This window comes from Pelodiscus sinensis, unplaced genomic scaffold, assembly GCF_049634645.1.
Source record: "Pelodiscus sinensis isolate JC-2024 unplaced genomic scaffold, ASM4963464v1 ctg56, whole genome shotgun sequence".
Classification (NCBI taxonomy): Eukaryota; Metazoa; Chordata; order Testudines; family Trionychidae; genus Pelodiscus; species Pelodiscus sinensis.
In genome coordinates this window covers 626,738-643,816 of record NW_027465934.1, presented here as the reverse complement: position 1 = coordinate 643,816, position 17,079 = coordinate 626,738, and the positions used below count along the sequence as shown (strand labels likewise).

Below are 17,079 nucleotides of genomic sequence, written 5' to 3'. Positions count from 1 at the left end.
CCCCGAGAGATTGGCCAGTAAGACCTTGGATGACCTTCTGGCAGCTCTCAACTCCCTGACGTTTATATGTAGGTTTCACTCGTGAGGAGCCCATAGCCCTTGAGTCCTGTGGTATGCCACATGCACTCTCCAACCCTTGTCTGAGGTGTTGGTTATTAGAGTGACCGAGGGGATCTCCATCAGAAAGGGCACCCCCTTGCACACCTCATCCTCTCAAGACCACCATTGCAGGGAGCTGACCACCTCCTGAGATAACGTCAGAATGGAGTCCTAACACTCTCTGGCTTGGTTGAAAGACTTCGCCAGCTAGGTCTGCAGCGATCTGAGTCTCAACCTGGCGTGCCAAACAACATACATGCAGGCCGCCATATCCCCAAGCAGTTTCATACAAGTCTGAGCCGTAGTGAGTGGGGATAGCATCAGGTCGTGCACCATGGCAGTCATCGCCTGGAATCTGGCCTTAGGGAGGCAAGCCTGACCTCTTCTGGCATCTATGTAAGCCCCTACGAACTCTGTGTCCTGAGAAGGGGTTAAGAACGACTTTTCCTCGTTTATCATGAGGCCGAGCTCCCCGAAAAGCATTCTTGTAAATGATATATGGGCTACCACCTGGTCCCTGGACCGGCCTCGAATGAGCCAGTCATCCAGGTACGGAAAAACCTGTACTCCATGCCTTCTGAGAAAACCCGCCACCACAGCCATACACTTTGTAAAACTCTTGGGGCAGCGGAAAGCCCAAAGGGGAGCAAGGTAAACTGGAAGTGATTCTGTGCCACTACGAATCAGAGGAATCTCCTGTGACTTGGCCAAATGGCCACATAAAAATAGGTATCCTTTAAGGCGAGGGCCGCATACCAGTCCCCTAATTCTAGGGCCAGAATGATGGAGGCCAGAGTCATCATCCTGAACCTCATTTTCCTTATCGACCTGTTGAGCTTTCTGAGATCCAGGATAGGCCAGAGCCCACCCTTCCGTTTGGAGATAATAAAATAATGGGAATAAAACCCTCTGCCCTCCAAGTGAGGAGGAACCCTTTCTACCACTCCTTTTTCGATGAGCGAGAGGACCTCCTGACAGAGTAGGACCTCATGAGAAGGGTCCCTGAAGAGGGATTGGGAGGGAGAGAGGGAAGGTGGCAAACTGAGAAAGGGGATGGAGTAACCCATCCTTACCAAACCCAGCACCCACTTGTCGGAAGTAATGCAGGCCCAGTCTCGGAAAAAATGGGACAACCTGTCCCCAAACAGCGGGGTGACGGTGGGGGCTGGCACAGGGTCCTCGTGCGCACCTTCAAAATGACTGCTTAGCCTGCTGGTTGGAGGGTGGGCCCATGCCCCTATCTGCGTTGCCCCACAGGTAACGACACCTAACTCAAGACGAAGAGGCCCCTACGGCACTACTGATACCCCCACTCGAACTACGAGGGCAATGACTCATTGGTCCGGCCGGGAAGGCTGAAACTACGACCTTCCTGGCTGCCTAGCAGGGAACTGTCTCCTTTGGGGGGGCTGGTGTATGAATACCCAACGACCTGAGTGTGACCCTAGTAACCTTCAGGCTATGCAGCCTCTAGTCAGTATGCTCACAGAACAGCAACTTTCCATGCAACCGCAGGTCTTGAATCGTAGCCTGCACGTCCAGAGGAATCCCTGACACCTGCAGCCATGCGCCTCGATGCATGACCACACCAGAGGCCATGGTCCGAGCAGCTGAGTCCATTGAGTCTAGTGCAGCCTGCAGGGCCATGCTTGCTATGGTCCTCCCCTCAGTAGCCATGGCTGCAAACTCCTGCCTAGAATCTGGGGGCAGCTTGTCCCAGAACTTATCCATCATCTGCCATGCGTTATACGCATATCGACTCAACATCGCTTGCCGGTTAGCAATGCATAGCTGGACACCGCCTGTGGCATAGACTTTGAAACCCATCAGGTCAAGGCGCTTAGGCTCTCTGGACTTTGGTGTAGGGCTGGCCTGCCCTTGCCTTTCTTTTTGAGCGGCGGCCTGAACCACCAATGAGCCTGGAACTGGGTGCGAGTAGAGGTGCTCATGCCCCAACTGAGGAACAAAGTACCTCTTCTCAACCCCTTTGAGAGTGGGGGTAATAGATACTGGGGCCTGCCACAAGGTATTCGTGATCTTAGCCCCTGTGTCCACCACTGGGTCAGCGTCCTCAGTCACTGGCTCCACTTGCACCCCCCAAGTTAGCTGCCAGTCTACGAAGCAGCTCCTGGTGCACCCAAGCATCTACCGACGGCATGGACGGGGCCAGGTCCGCCAGGGCTTCGTCTGGGGACAACGAGGAGGACTCCCGAGTGAGTGCAGGACCTTCTCCCACCTCTGGAGACTGGGTAGCTTGCGGAGGCTCCACCCGGGCAGGTGGCGGGTCTGCCACAGTGGACGATTCCTCTACCCCCTCCTGTCTCTGTGGGCTAGATGACACGGGTGGTCTCAATGCCGAGGCAGACGGAGTGCTCCTTCGATGCAAGACACTGGACCCTTGGGAGGATGCATTGGCCCCTGCCACTGATGATAAGCCCAAGGCGTCCAAAACGGCCACGGCGGTTGGGCCTGCGGGGCCATCTCTGTTGTAACTCATCAGCTACCGGGTGGTGCCGAGAATGGGAACGGTGCCGGGAGGAGACCCTTGACGAACCCACTGAATGCGCTGACTCTGGCTCAGACGCCGAAAAATAGTCTTTAGTGGACTAGGGTGGTGCTGTGGAGGACTGCCCGGAGAGGTGGCTCGTCCTATACCTGTCCATGGACTCCGGCTTCCCCGCATGGGCCTGCCTGCGGGGTCCTATTAACTGCGGTGCTGGAGCACCAGTGCCGGACAACTGCTACCCCAGGCAGTGAGCGGGACTGAGGACAGTGCCGGGGTGGTGCCGGCGCCAAGGTAGGGGGTGCTGCCACAGCATGCGGTGCCAGTACCAGTGCCAGTGCCAGTGCCAGACATGAGTCCTGGTGATAGGCGGCAAAGGTCGGTGCTGCACGGATCGCCCTCACATGCTGGTGTGCCGTCGGTGCTACCGCCGCCAGTGCTAATGCCAATACTGCTGCGGGTGCCGGGATCAGTTCCAGTGTCAGTGTCAGCATCGCTGCTGCTGATGTCGCCGACCAGTCTACTGGCTGGGTCGTTGCGACCAGTGCCAACACGGCCCCCAGTGCCGAAGGCAAGAACCCTTCAGGATGGCTATGGAGGCGAGGTCGTTAGCTCAATGGAGCTCGTGAGCTGCCTCAAAAGTTTTAGGGGTGGATGGCTGGTGTGTGGGGATCAGTCCTGGGCTCTGAGCACGTGGCGGGTCACCACCCCTCCTCTGCGCCCCCACTCAACTGCTCCTCAGGGAGTCTGGGAGCGGGGAACATGGGACGATGCCGGTCACCATGGGTCTTGCGGACTGGCAATCATCCTCTCCCTTCCTTTCTCCTCTTCGGTGCCGGAGACTGAGACCGGTGCCTCGGTACGGGCCGGTTGAGCCTCCTGCACCGAAGCCTGCGCGCTGCACATTGCAACGTCCCAGGAAGGTGCCGGTTGGAGAGCCAACTCCATAAGCAACAGTTTTAAGCGGGAATCTCTCTCTTGCTCAGTATGCGGCTTAGAACATAACATAAGAACGTAAGAATGGCCGTACTGGGTCAGACCAAAGGTCCACCTAGCCCAGTTGCCTGTTTGTCGACAGTGGCCAGCACCAGGTGCCCCAGAGGGGATGGACCGAAGACAATGATCAAGCGATTTGTCTCCTGCCATCCTTCTCCAGCCTCTGACAAACAGAGGCCAAGGACACCATTCCTACCCCGTGGCTAATAGCATTTTATGGACCTAACCTCCATGAAATTATCTAGCTTCTCTTTAAACTCTGTTATAGTTCTAGCCTTCACAGCCTCCTCTGGCAAGGAGTTCCACAGGTTGACTATGCGCTATGTGAAGAAGAACTTTGGCTTATTAGTTTTAAGCCTGCTACCCATTAATTTAATTTGGTGTCCTCTAGTCCTTATATAATGGAAACTAACGAATAACTTTTCTTTATTCACCCTCTCCACACCACTCATGATTTTATATACCTCTATCATATCCCCTCTCAGACTCCTCTTTCCCAAACTGAAAAGTCCCAGTAGCTTTAGCCTCTCTTCATAAACTCCTGCAGATCTTGCACAAGTCCGTAAGATGAGATTCCCTTAGATGCTTTAGGCAAGACTCATGGGGGTCTTCTTAGGCATTGGTTTAGCACAGGACGCACAAGGTTTGAAGCCATGCGGCCCTGGAATCCCCCTCCCCCGGAGGGGAGAGATAATGAACTGCAAACACTATTAACTACTTGAAAACAATGAAAGAAACAACTGCCAACGGGCAATAATTAGCACTCACTAGGATCTGTTGCGATAACAGCGAAGCTCCAACGAAAGAAGGAACTGAGGAGGGGGAGCGCCGACAGGGGTATTTATGCTTCGTTATAGCGGCGCCACTCCAGGAGGCGACCTGCATGGGTACTGCTGGGGAAAAAAACGCTCCACAAACCGTGCATGAGGCGTGCGCACACCTCATTCAAACGCACATGAGCAATCACTCAAAGAAGAACTGTATAATTTCACAATCACTTTCAATAAAACAGCCTTCGACTTTCACATTTTCAGTTTCTTCCTAAATGTCAAAATCAAACCTACAAACAGCCTCTCCCTAGTTGCTTTCTCCACCTTCCAAAATAAAAAGTTGTCTTCAATGCATTCCGAGAACTTGTTTGATAATCTGTGCCATGGTGTTTTGTTTTGCCAATAGATAAGTGGGCAGGGGAAGTCCCCCATCACCACCAAGTCCTGTGCTTTGAATGATTTTGTTAGTCATTTAAATAAAGCCTCATTTACCTCTTCCGCCTGGCTAGGTGATCTATAGTAAACATGCTTATTTTTTACTCCTTTTATTCTTATTCACAGACCTTCAAGAAGTGCATTGGTGCACATCCTGTGCATCCAGAAATATAATTTATGCTATCATGTGCCGAAAGTGTCCGTCTGCTATGTACATTGGACAAATGTCTCAGACACTTCACCAAAGGATCAATGCCCACAAAATAGATATTAGACAGGATCACAAAGAAAAAACAGTTTCTTGCCATTTCAACCAGAAAGGACACTGTCTCAATGACTTAACTACCTGCATCCTTCTACAAAGACCTTTTAAATCTGCACTTGAAAGGGAATCCTCTGAACTGTCATTCATGCTAAAATTCGACACTTTACATCTGAGTCTAAACAAAGGATCTAGTTATCTTACCCATTACAAAGATAGCTTTCCTAATTATCACCTCTAATATCATTAGCCCACAGACATTCACCTTCCCCCTCCCATCCTTCTTCTGTTCTGAAATTTGATTTGTCCTTTTCATATGTGTTCATTTTTTTTAAATCGTATCCTTTGGTATATATGGTTGTGACTATTTTCTTCCACTACTTGATCTGAGGAAGTGGGTCTGGCCCACGAAAGCTCATCATCTAATAAACCATCTTGTTAGTCTTTAAAGTGCTACATAGTCCTGTATTTTGCTTCAGCTACACCAGACTAACACGTCTACATTTCTATTACTATTCTCTGTTAACTAGTCTCTTATAGCTCAGAAAGCTTCCTTTACATGTCTCATTAACTAGGTGATGCTAAGATCTATTTCCCTTTCCTGTAGGAAGCTGAGTCCCTTTCTTGGAACTTCAGATACATGTACCCAGCTAAATCACATTCCATCATCAATTTTACAACTACTCAACAGGAACTGATTTGAGGAGTCAAACATTCTTTAAAGCCAGTTTAAACTGTGAAGAGAAATTCTGATGTCAGAGAGGCAAAAAACAGATAACATAAGGCAGCTGAGAAGTAAAAAAGCAAAGTAGTAAGAGTTCCTATACCTGGCCTCTCCGGTTTGCGACTCCATCTGGTTAACCCAAGATTTGTAGATGTCTACAGGATCCGTTTTGATGTTTAGTGATTTGTCATCCATGATTTCCTTCACAACAGGTGCCAGGATCTGCCTCAGTGCATTCTGGCCACGGGCACCACGATTAAAACTTACCACCATCTTAATAACAGTGGGGTTTCCAGTTACAATCTCATGTAACTGGTCTACTTTTGATCTGGAAGAGAATTAACATCAATTAAAAAAACAAACTAGAAATAGTTTTACCTGTTATGCATTGCTTACATTTCATGATTTACGCTTCTTAAGGCGAAACATGCTGGTTTTATTGGTAAAGCTGGTGGAGTTTTACAAAATTTCAATGAAACAAGTTACAAGAAAAAGGCCAATAAATAGACTCTTAGGCTGTGTCTACACTGGACCCCTTTTCCAGAAAAGGGATGCAGATGAGACAAGTCGGAATTGCAAATGAAGCGGGGGATTTAAATATCCCCCGCTTCATTTGTATAAACATGACTGCCGCTTTTTTCCGGCTCAGGGCTTTGCCGGAGAAAAGCGCCAGTCTAGACGGGATCTTTCGGAAAATAAAGCCTTTTCCGAAAGATCCCTTATTCCTGATTTTAAGAGGAATAAGGGATCTTTCTGAAAAGGCTTTATGTTCCGAAAGATCCTGTCTAGACTGGCGCTTTTCTCCGGCAAAGCCCCGAGCCGAAAAAAAGCGGCGGCCATGTTTATACAAATGAAGCGGGGGATATTTAAATCCCCCGCTTCATTTGCAATTCCGACTTGTCTCATCTGCATCCCTTTTCCGGAAAAGGGGTACAGTGTAGACACAGCCATAATGCATAGCTCAGATGTGCTAGGAAGTGGCATAGGACACAAAATTGGGTGTCTTCAACTAAGAAATGTAGCAGTTTGCTTTGAGTTGTTACTGCATTAAAAAAACCACTTAAAACATTTTTGTAGGGAAAGACAATAGGTGTGTTTTGGACGGGGACAGGGAAGATTCGTTATATATTCTTGCACTATAAAAGACAGGAATAAAAACAGTTACCTACCTTTTGTAACTGTTCTTCGAGATATGATGCGCATGTCAGCCCATTCCAGGTGTGAGCAGGCCCATGTGCACAGATGTCAGAAATTTTAGCCTCAGCAATATCCAAAGGAATGGTTGTGGCACTCCCTTCAGAACCATGCCCATGGGCTAGTATACAGGCATCGCCAATCCTACTCCCCCTTGTTTCTTCTTGCAGACAACTCCAACAGAGGGGCAAGGACAATGGGTAATGGAACAGATATGAGCAACACATCTCAAAGAACAAATTACAAAAGGTAGGTAATCATTTTTCTTTGAGTGCTAGTCATGTTGATTCCATTCCAGGTAACTCACAGGCAGTATCGATGGAGGCTCACACGGGCCCTATGAGCCATGACAACATAAGATTCAGGTACTGCAGAGGAGGTTTCCAGAAACGTGGGTAGAGATGCCTGAGGCCCTTGAGGAACCTGGCAATCACAGAACTGGAAGGAACCTTGAGAAATCATTCCCCAGTACTCATGGCAGGAACAAGTACCATTTAGACCATCCCTGAGAGATGTGTGTCTAACCTGCTCTTAAATATCTCCAACCATGGAGATTCCACAAGCTCCCTAAGCAAAATGCCTCACGCAAAAAAATGGTCTATCCTTGAGCGATGGACAAAAGGCTGAGAGAGCAGCCAAGTGGTCTTAGATAGATGAAAGGGGCAGGCCTTGAAGCTTGAGATACAGAAAATAGCCAAGGATTAACTGTGGTGAGGCCTGGCTGGGCAGAATGCCTTTATCTGAGGTCCAACAAGCGAACAGCTTCCATTTGGCCTGGAAGATTGCTCTGGTGGAAGGCTTTCTACTGCCCAACAAAACTAACTGAATACCAGCTGAGCACTCCTGCTCCTCCATATTTAACCATGCAACAGTCAAGCAGTTCCACTAAGTTCGGATGCAGGAGACTGCCTCGGTTTTGGGACAGCAGTCTCAGCTGAAGAAGTAGCTGTAATTAAGCAGCTACCGAGAGGTTCAGAAGCATGCCAGACCAGTGCTGGCATAACAAAACCGCCACTATGAGGATCACCTTTATTCTATCATGCTTGATCTTCATAAGGACTCTGTGAATTAACAGCATTAAAGGCACAGCATAAAACAGAGCCCACACCTGTAAGAGCTGAAAAACATCTAACAGGGATCTTGTCAATCCCCCGAAATAAGCAGAAAATGGGGCATTTCTGGTTCTGCCTGGATGCAAACAAGTCCACCTGGGGAATCCCCAACTCTGAAGCATGATGCTGACGAGGTCCAGATGCAAGACCCACGCACGGTGAGACAAGAAGGTCCTGCTGAGGATATCCGCCCAACTGTTCCTGGCCCCAAGGAGATGTGTGACTATGAGATGGATGCCGTGTTATACACAGAAGTCACAGAGCTTGAAGGCAACTTGGCAAAGAGCAGATGATCTGCTCTGCTTTGCTTGTTGATATAGAACATAGCTGCTGTATTGTCTGTCAGCACCCAGACCACCCTGCTTTTTATTTGAGATAGGAAGGCGTGGCAAGCCAGGGGAACAGCTCTGAGTTCCCTGATGCTGAGGTGGAGGAAGCAATCATGACTCGACCACCCCAGGTCTGAGACATCAGAGACAAGGGTAACTGACAGGGATGGAGCCACAAAGGGAACCACCTCCAACACTGATGCAGGATTCTGCCACCAGATGAGTTATGACAATACGTGATCCAATGCTGTGTGTGTGAGGACACAGACCTACGCCAGCAGTGCCTGCAGGGATCTGGGGATGGAGCTGCATATGTTGGACCACATAAGCCCCTATGTGGCCCAAAAATCACAAGCACGTGAGTAGTGGTGAGAGGGTAAACTTGCACACACAAGATGAGGTCTGCCATAGCTTGGAAAAGATAGTTATCTCTTCTGAAACTATTGTTCCTCGAGATGTGTTGCTCAGGTCCATTCAGCATAGGTGTGTGTACTTGCCACATGCACCGGCACCAGAAGTTTTCCCTAAGCACTACCCCAGGGGCTGTGGTCCCCAGCACCCCTTGGAGTGGCGCACATATACCATGCTATATAGGACACTCCCCGGCCCCTACTTCCTCAGTTCTTTCTTACCACCAGTGACAGCCTTAGCTGCTGCTAGCATTCCCTAACTCAATTGTTTTGCAATAGTTCTAATCAAACTAGCTAAGCCCCTAGGCTGTGGAGGTGAGGAGACTGTGGGGAAAACAGCTTCTTAGCTTGCTAAGGAGTATGGAGGCCCAAAGAGCAGAGGATGCATGGGAACCTTTAAGACCATGCAGTCTCCAGTGCACAAGCTTGGAGAAGAAGAGTCCTATCCCCACAAGCAGAAGGTTTTGTACAATGGCCTGAATCTCCTGGAATATCCCAGAAGACTGCAACCAGGATCTGTACTGCATGATGTGTGGTTTAAAACCAGGACAGCAGGACATGCCTTGCTCCAGGGTGAAGTCCCAGCCAGAACTCTTAACTACAGGTTGAACCGCCCTGGTCTGGCAACCTCAGGACACGAGCTGTCCCGAACCAGGGAATCTGCCAGACCAGGGGAGGTCAGTCCTTCCCTGTGGGCTGCTTCGCTCCTGGGCTCTTCTCCTTCGGGCTCCCTGCCCTACCATTGGCCCCGCTAATGCTGGCCTGACACAGGGTCCCCATCCTGATACCTTCACACTGCCCCAAGGTCTCCCAGAGTTCCCGGCTGGGACAGCCTGGCTGCTGCTGGCCGAGCTCCCACATAGTGTTCCCCAGAGTTTCCAGGCTGGGACTATCCAGCTGCCTCCAGCTCCAATGCCAATGGGGGTTCCACAGCGGGGATCACCCGGGCCACACCATGCCATTGCTAGTGCTGGCCCCGGGCCACCTCCCTTTGCCAGCCCTGCTTTAGCTGCGATTTCCACAGCCAAGATAGCCCAGCCACACCGTGCCTCTGCTAGGAACTCCCTGGGTTCTCCAGGAGGGGCCACCCGCCCCTGCCAGACCTGCTTCAGCTATGGGTTCCATGGCTGGGGCTGCCTAATCCAGCCCTGATGTCATAAGGAGTATCCTGGGGTTCCAAATCAGGGTCATCCAGCCGCCACCGGTCCTGCTGCCAGGGGGAGAAGGGGAGTCCCCAGCTGGGCCGCCTGTCACCGGAAACCCTGCTGCAACTGGGGTTCCCTAGTTAGGGCCAGGATTCCCCGGCTGCCTGGCCCAGCTGACAGCAGGGGTTCCTTGGCCAGGGTAGGAGTCCCCCAGCCACCACCGCCTGGTCCAGATGGGGCTCCTCAGCCCCACGTCCTCTTAGCTGGCTCCTGTTACCACCTATGGGGCTCTGTGGTCCAGCAGGACCAGATATTGCCAGACCAGAGTCTCCTGGATTTGGGAGATTCAACCTGTACATAAGCACATAAACTACATACAAAAGACGGACAGACAATGGGCTGGTGAAGAAAGGCTAATGCTCTTGTGATTGCAAAGCTCTAACCAACCGTCAAGGGTGCTAAGAAGGAACTGAGAGGGCGTAGGGTCAACAGCACTTCTATACCAATGCAAGAATGCAGCACTCAGAGGAACACCACAGCTGACCTTATGGATACTGCTCAGGCAAAAATCTCCATGTACTGTGCACATGGATGCGCACATGCCTAGAATGAACTGGCATGAGCAAGCCCTCGAAGAACTACATTTAGTAGTATATGGCAAAGCATGAAAGTAACAAATGAATAGAAACGTCTCTATTGTGATAGTTTATATTGTTTTTCAGTAATGAGGTCCCAGCTGTGCACTGGTAGGAATTAGACTATGGTGTGACATGATCACAAAAATATGCTGAACCTGTGTCTACAAACGGAGCACCTATAAAAATGTAAACCACAATAGCATTCCTGAGCTCTTGCATTCTCATTAACTGTTGAAAATCCAGGACAAGCTCAGTCTGCATTTCAGTTTCTTAGGACCTGTCCGTATGGAAAGTTGCTATGTAACAATCAAGCGTGTGAATATATAGTGTACCAGCTTGCCCTGCAGTAACATCATGTGTGGCCCCACAACTTGGCTTAGTGGTATACTACTGCAAAGCTCAGTGTCCTCATGGCAAGTTAGCGCATTGTAGATTCGAACTCTAGGGTAGCGTGCACTAATTTGCCATATAGACAAGCTCTTAGTCATCCTGGTTCTCCTTTACTATGCTTCTTATTGGCTTACAAATCTGGAGCTACTCTAGGCACAACAGCAGTTTAAATCACTTTATATTTTGCTACAAGTTTTTCCAAAACAGGTTCATTAGCCACAGTTTGCTGCTTCAGGAAAGCAGATGCTTTTAATCTAAAATAAAATCACCTTAAAACTTAGTGTAAAGAGGTTTGTTTTCACTCTCAGTGGCTATCAATGAACAACTTCTCTCCAAGCTACACAGATATTTCTTTAGCAGTCATGTAGCACTTTAAAGACTAACAAGATGGTTTATTAGGTGATGAGCTTTCGTGGGGCAGACCCACTTCTTCAGATCATATTCCCCATGAAATATAGGGAACTTTCGTGGGTCTGCCCCATGAAAGCTCATCACCTAATAAACCATCTTGTTAGTCTTTAAAGTGCTACATGGAGGCTTTTTGTGTTTTACCAAGATCAGACTAACATGGCTACCTCTCTGTTACAGATATTTCTTTGTGCTTCAGGGGAAACCAAAATGATTCTTATAAAGAAACTGAGGACCCAAGCATGAACAGAGAGAAACAATGTAGCAGGCATCAGGTGCTTAAGCCATCCCTTAAGTAATGCCATGGCACCACATACTTGATTTCCTCCTGAAGTGCAGTCTGGAAAAGCCGAAGTAACAGATATTCTTCTCTCTGATTGGATGCATAGTTATACAGGGTGAAGATTACAGAATCCATAAATTTGGTGGATTTGTTCTGAGGCATCTGAAAAATCAGCTTGGCCAGGTAGGTAGGGTTAGTCTACAACAACAACAAATAATGAAGCATCAGCATTAGGGATGTTAACAGATTATGGGTAACCATTAAGGGTGATGCTTGGCAGGTGACTGGTTAACTGTGGGCAGAGGGCTTCTCCAGAGAGGGCTGGGAGCCGGCAACCCCACACAAGAACCAGAACAGTCAGGCTGGAGCAGTCCCTGCCTGTGGTGGGGTGTGTGTGCGTGCGTGCTGCTACAGCCCAGCTGGCAGGGGCCACTCCAGCCCTCTCACCCGCCACAGTTTAATCAAACTAGTTAACTGATTACATAGAATTTTACATCCCTAGTCAGCATTAATTCCCACAGAGACAACTGTTGGCAATGATGGGTCCAAAGTACAGTGCACAGACGACTGACTCAAGACAGACATCTCCATGGCAGGAGCTGGAAAAGCAGCGAGAGGGGAGCTGCTCACCTGAAGCAAGTAAAATAGGTGCTGATATGCTTCCAGCTTCTCCCTCTTCTCTTTGCTTAGAGCCTTCAAACCTCCCCTCTGTTTGTTGAGCATCATCATGTCAGACAGCTGCTCCTTGTTCTTCTTTGTAAGTTTCTTACTATGAGACACAACATCCTGTGAAGACAAACAGAAAAAGACTCAAATTTAACTTTAAATCCCCAAATCCTCATTCACATTTTTAAAAACTCTGTCTTTTTTAACTCTATTAACATTGTACTGATGGAACACAAGAACGGCCATACTGGGTCAGACCAAAGGTCCATCCAGCCCAGTACCCTGTCTGCCAACAGTGGCCAATGCCAGATGCACCAGAGGGAGGGATCACAACAGGTAATCCTCACATGATTCCTCCCGTCACCTCTGGAGAAAAAGAGGCTAGGGACACCATTCCTACCCATCCTGGCTAATAGCCATTGATGGACCTCGCCTCCATGAATCTATCTCGCTCTTTTTTGAACCCTGTTAAAGTTCTAGCCTTCACCACATCCTCTGGCAAGGAGTTCCACAGGTTGACTATGTGCTGAGTGAAAATGACAATCATCACAGAATATGGTCCCATCAATACCAAGGCCAACAATACAACCGCAGATGACAGATTTTCCTCAGCATACACACTCAACCCTTAAATGAAACTGAAACAAGATGTCATCAAGATCATAGGTGATTTAAATTCTTAGGTAGGAACCCTGGCCAGTATTCACAGGAATTTCAGTACTGGGTAGAAGCAAAAACCACCCACACAAATCCTTACTGATGTGGCCCCTGAATGAGAAGAAGAAAGACACTCCCCATATTCTCCTCTCATGCCAGAGCCTAGGGAAGCCCAGTCTAGTAGATTTTGTGTGCTCCAGCCCCACGGTGAGACAGCCGGAGGTGTGGGGGTGGGGGCCTGGAGTGCCAGCATAGGCTCCTCAGTGCTGGGGGGTGGGGGTGGCTGAGCCTCAGGGGGCTGGATTCAGGCAAGCTGGGGGCTGCATCTGGCCCCCAGGCCTGAGGTTCCCCACCCCTGGTCTGAAGAGTCCTAAGCAGAGATGGTACTGCCCACATGGTTTACTAGGACTATGATTGTGTTTTCATTAAGGTTATCAGTTAACAGTCACAATGTATCAGTTTCGAAATGTACTGAACTCAACAGTGACAATCCACGTCTGCTGATAAAAGTGCACCATTCATTTAGAAAACTGCCAAGCTAGTGCGCCTAACATCAACTCTATATTGGCAAATTACTGCTCAGTAAGGGGTGTTCTCACTGACAAGGAACTTAGTGCGCACCACCTCTGCAAGAAGCATAGAGCTTAATGCGCTCTGGATAGTGTGCTGGTGTGCCAGTGTAAACACCATAGTGTAGTGTGCCGAGTGGCTTCCTGCACCCTTCCCACGATGCCTGTCCTTACCTCTCTGGTGATCTGTTGCAATTCTACTCCACTGACCAACTCTCAGACTCGCCCTCTGAGTTTTCAAATTTGAAAGTCTCCTTCCTGTTTGCTCTGATGCCTGATTTGTTCTCAGTGCAACTCTCCAGCTGGCCATGCCTGACTACACATCAGAAGTAGTCCAGGTTGGAGCCATGCCAAAGTGCTGGACCTCACAAGCGATTGGGAGAGGAGGCGATCCCAGATCCAGCTGTGCTCCGGCCATAGGAATTATATTACCTACACACACAACCCTAGATGCACGACTGAAAGGGGCCAGGACTGGGGGAACTGCAATGAAGGGTCTAAGTGAAGGAGCTGCAAAATGTTTCCCACATGACACAGGAAGCAAAATGCTGCTCCGGTGCTGGGCCACAACTGCAAGTTCTACAAGAGCTGACCGAGATACTTGAAGCTGAATCACTGTGAAGACCACCATAGATCCCTCAGGAGTCAGGGGGCATTAAACAGTGCACCAAGGAGAAAACTGTGGCAGAATGTGCTGAGGGAGAGAGGGACCCACAGCCAGAGGAAGACTCGTCATCCATAGAAACTTGCAGTCAAGAGCTGTTTTGTCCCCTCGAAGAAGCAGCCCTCGCAGCCTGTGGCTGATGTGTCTGCTAAGTGAGTTGGGTCTTGGAAAGCACCGAAGCGACTTGCCAGGAGCAGAAAGGTTATAGAAGTATCTAAAGGGTATTACAAGGAGGAGGGAGAAAAATTCTTCTCCTTGGTGTCTGAGGACAGGACAAGAAGCAATGGGCTTAAATTGCAGCAAGGGAGGTTTAAGATGCACACTAGGAAAAATTTCCTGTCAGGGTAGTTAAACACTGGAATAAATTCCCTGGGGAGGTTGTGGAATCTCCATCTCTGGAGATATTTAAGAGCAGGTTAGATAGACATCTGTCAGGGCTGGTCTAGATGACGCTTGGTCCTGCTGTGAGGGCAGGGGACTGGACTTGATGACCTCTCAAGGTACCTGCCAGTTCTAGCATTCTATGATTCTATGAGAAAAGATGCTTTTTGGTTCTGTGTGATGCTCCCAGCGGTGGGTCAGTCAGACAGCCAACAGACCTCATCGAAAGCTGCGCCATCCTTCTCCTCAAATTAGCTGGCAAAGCAAAAATGGTATTTGTCTCCTGAAGGCTGACATTTCCTTGGCACTGTGCCCAAACCCACAGTCAAGTAAAAGATCTTCTTTTGCTTCCCTGCTCACCCTAAGCAGCCATTACTAACTTTCATTCCCCACCACAGTGCTCTTCCAATTTCATACCTGCCCAGAGCACCATCCCACCAGGCATGAAAACCCCTGCTCCTGGCAAGAATGAGAATCCCTGGCCGGTGGCACAAAGGGATTTCTCTGCCAGTCTACTGCAAGGGCCTTCCCCTGCCTTTTCCCCTACCTGCCTTTTCCCCTACCAAGCTGCACGAAGGGATACCCTCACCTGTGCTGCTACACCAATGGTTTTCCTGTCCCTTTTCCCTATCCCACTGCACCTAGGTTTTCTCCTGCTGCCCCTGTGGTGAACTCACCATTATGGGGGTCCTATATGTAATGGACACTCGCTCCTGGACAGTCAGCGGTGCTAGGTATATGAACAGTGGGAGCATTTGAAAGGGGTGGGGGCAGTGCTGTGTCTAGTGTTAATAATGGCCTTTCTGTAATACAATGCAATTTTGGTCTTGTAAACCCAGCCTGGGACTGCCAGGCTCAGGAAGTTCTGACTCTTGCAGAGTGTCTGAGAAGGGCATGGAAGCGCCCCAGAAAGACTAGAGAGGAGTTTTGGCCTGGCATCCTGAGGTGCACAATCACAAAATCTAAGTTCCTAGACACTGCCATCAAAGCAGCCACCAGCACAGCACTACCCTGTCCCAAGAGAACTCTGACACGGCAGATCAGCTGTTACATACTTGACCAGTTTCCAGACTTCATCCAGAGTTAAGAGGCTATTTCAGGAATGGGTGGGCGATGTTCTGTGACCTGTGATGTGCAGGAGGTCAGACTACATCACCATGAATGTCCTTTCTGATCTTAAAGTCTATGAGTCAAAGGGGTTGTCATAATATCGAGCTTGCCAGAAAACTCCCTCTATTGCAGGGATGAGCAAATACTGTCCTGCAGGCTGGATCTGGTCTGACAGGGTTAACTCCTGGCAGGCCAACTGCTGCTATATCATAGAATCATAGGACTGGAAGGGACCTCGAGAGGTCATCGAGTCCAGCCCCCCGCCCTCAAGGCAGGACCAAGCTCTGTCTATACCATCCCTGACAGATGTCTATCTAACCTGTTCTTAAATATCTCCAGAGAGGGAGAGTCCACCACCTCCCTTGGCAATTTATTCCAATATTTGACCACCCTGACAGTTAGGAATGTTTTCCTAATGTCCAATCTAAACCTCCCCTGCTGCACTTTAAGCCCATTACTCCTTGTCCTGTCCTCAGAAACCAAGAGGAACAAATTTTCTCCTTCCTCCCTGTGACACCCTTTTAGATATTTGAAAACCGCTATCATGTCCCCCCTTAATCTTCTTTTTTCCAAACTAAACAAGCCCAGTTCATGAAGCCTGGCTTCATAGGTCATGTTCTCTAGACCTTTAATCATTCTTGTTGCTCTTCTCTGTACCCTTTCCAATTTCTCCACATCTTTCTTGAAATGTGGCGCCCAGAACTGGACACAGTACTCCAGCTGAGGCCTAACTAGTGCAGAGTAGAGCGGCAGAATGACTTCACGAGTTTTGCTTACAACACACCTGTTGATACAACCTAGAATCATATTTGCTTTTTTTGCAGCAGCATCACACTGTTGATTCATATTCAACTTGTGGTCCACTATGACCCCTAGATCCCTTTCCGCCATGCTCCTTCCTACACAGTCGCTTCCCATCTTGTATGTATGGAACTGATTGTTCCTTCCTAAGTGGAGCACTTTGCATTTCTCTTTATTAAACCTCATCCTGTTTACCTCTGACCATTTCTCTAACTTGCTAAGGTCATTTTGAATTATGTCCCTATCCTCCAAAGAAGTTGCAACCCCACCCAGTTTGGTATCATCTGCAAACTTAATAAGCGTACTCTCTATCCCAATATCTACATCATTGATGAAGATATTGAACAGTACGGGTCCCAAAACAGACCCTTGAGGAACTCCACTTGTTATCCCTTTCCAGCAGGATTTAGCACCGTTAACAACAACTCTCTGACTACGGTTATCCAGCCAATTATGCACCCACCTTATTGTGGCCCTATCTAAGTTATATTTGCCTAGTTTATCAAGAAGAATATCATGCGAGACCGTATCAA

At 48.9% G+C, this 17,079-nt stretch overlaps 1 protein-coding gene across 3 annotated transcripts in view; it reads right to left on the bottom strand.

The window, feature by feature from the left end:
• LOC102458593 (ras GTPase-activating-like protein IQGAP1) overlaps nt 1-17,079 on the bottom strand; it is a 564,033-nt gene that overhangs the window by 74,818 nt on the left and 472,136 nt on the right. For all 3 annotated transcript variants that reach the window (XM_075916962.1, XM_075916963.1, XM_075916961.1), the window contains 3 exons: nt 12,329-12,484; nt 11,733-11,896; nt 5,893-6,117 (listed from right to left, as the gene is read on the bottom strand). In XM_075916962.1, coding sequence (XP_075773077.1) covers nt 5,893-6,117; nt 11,733-11,896; nt 12,329-12,484 — 545 coding nt within the window. The remainder of the gene's footprint in view (nt 1-5,892; nt 6,118-11,732; nt 11,897-12,328; nt 12,485-17,079) is intronic.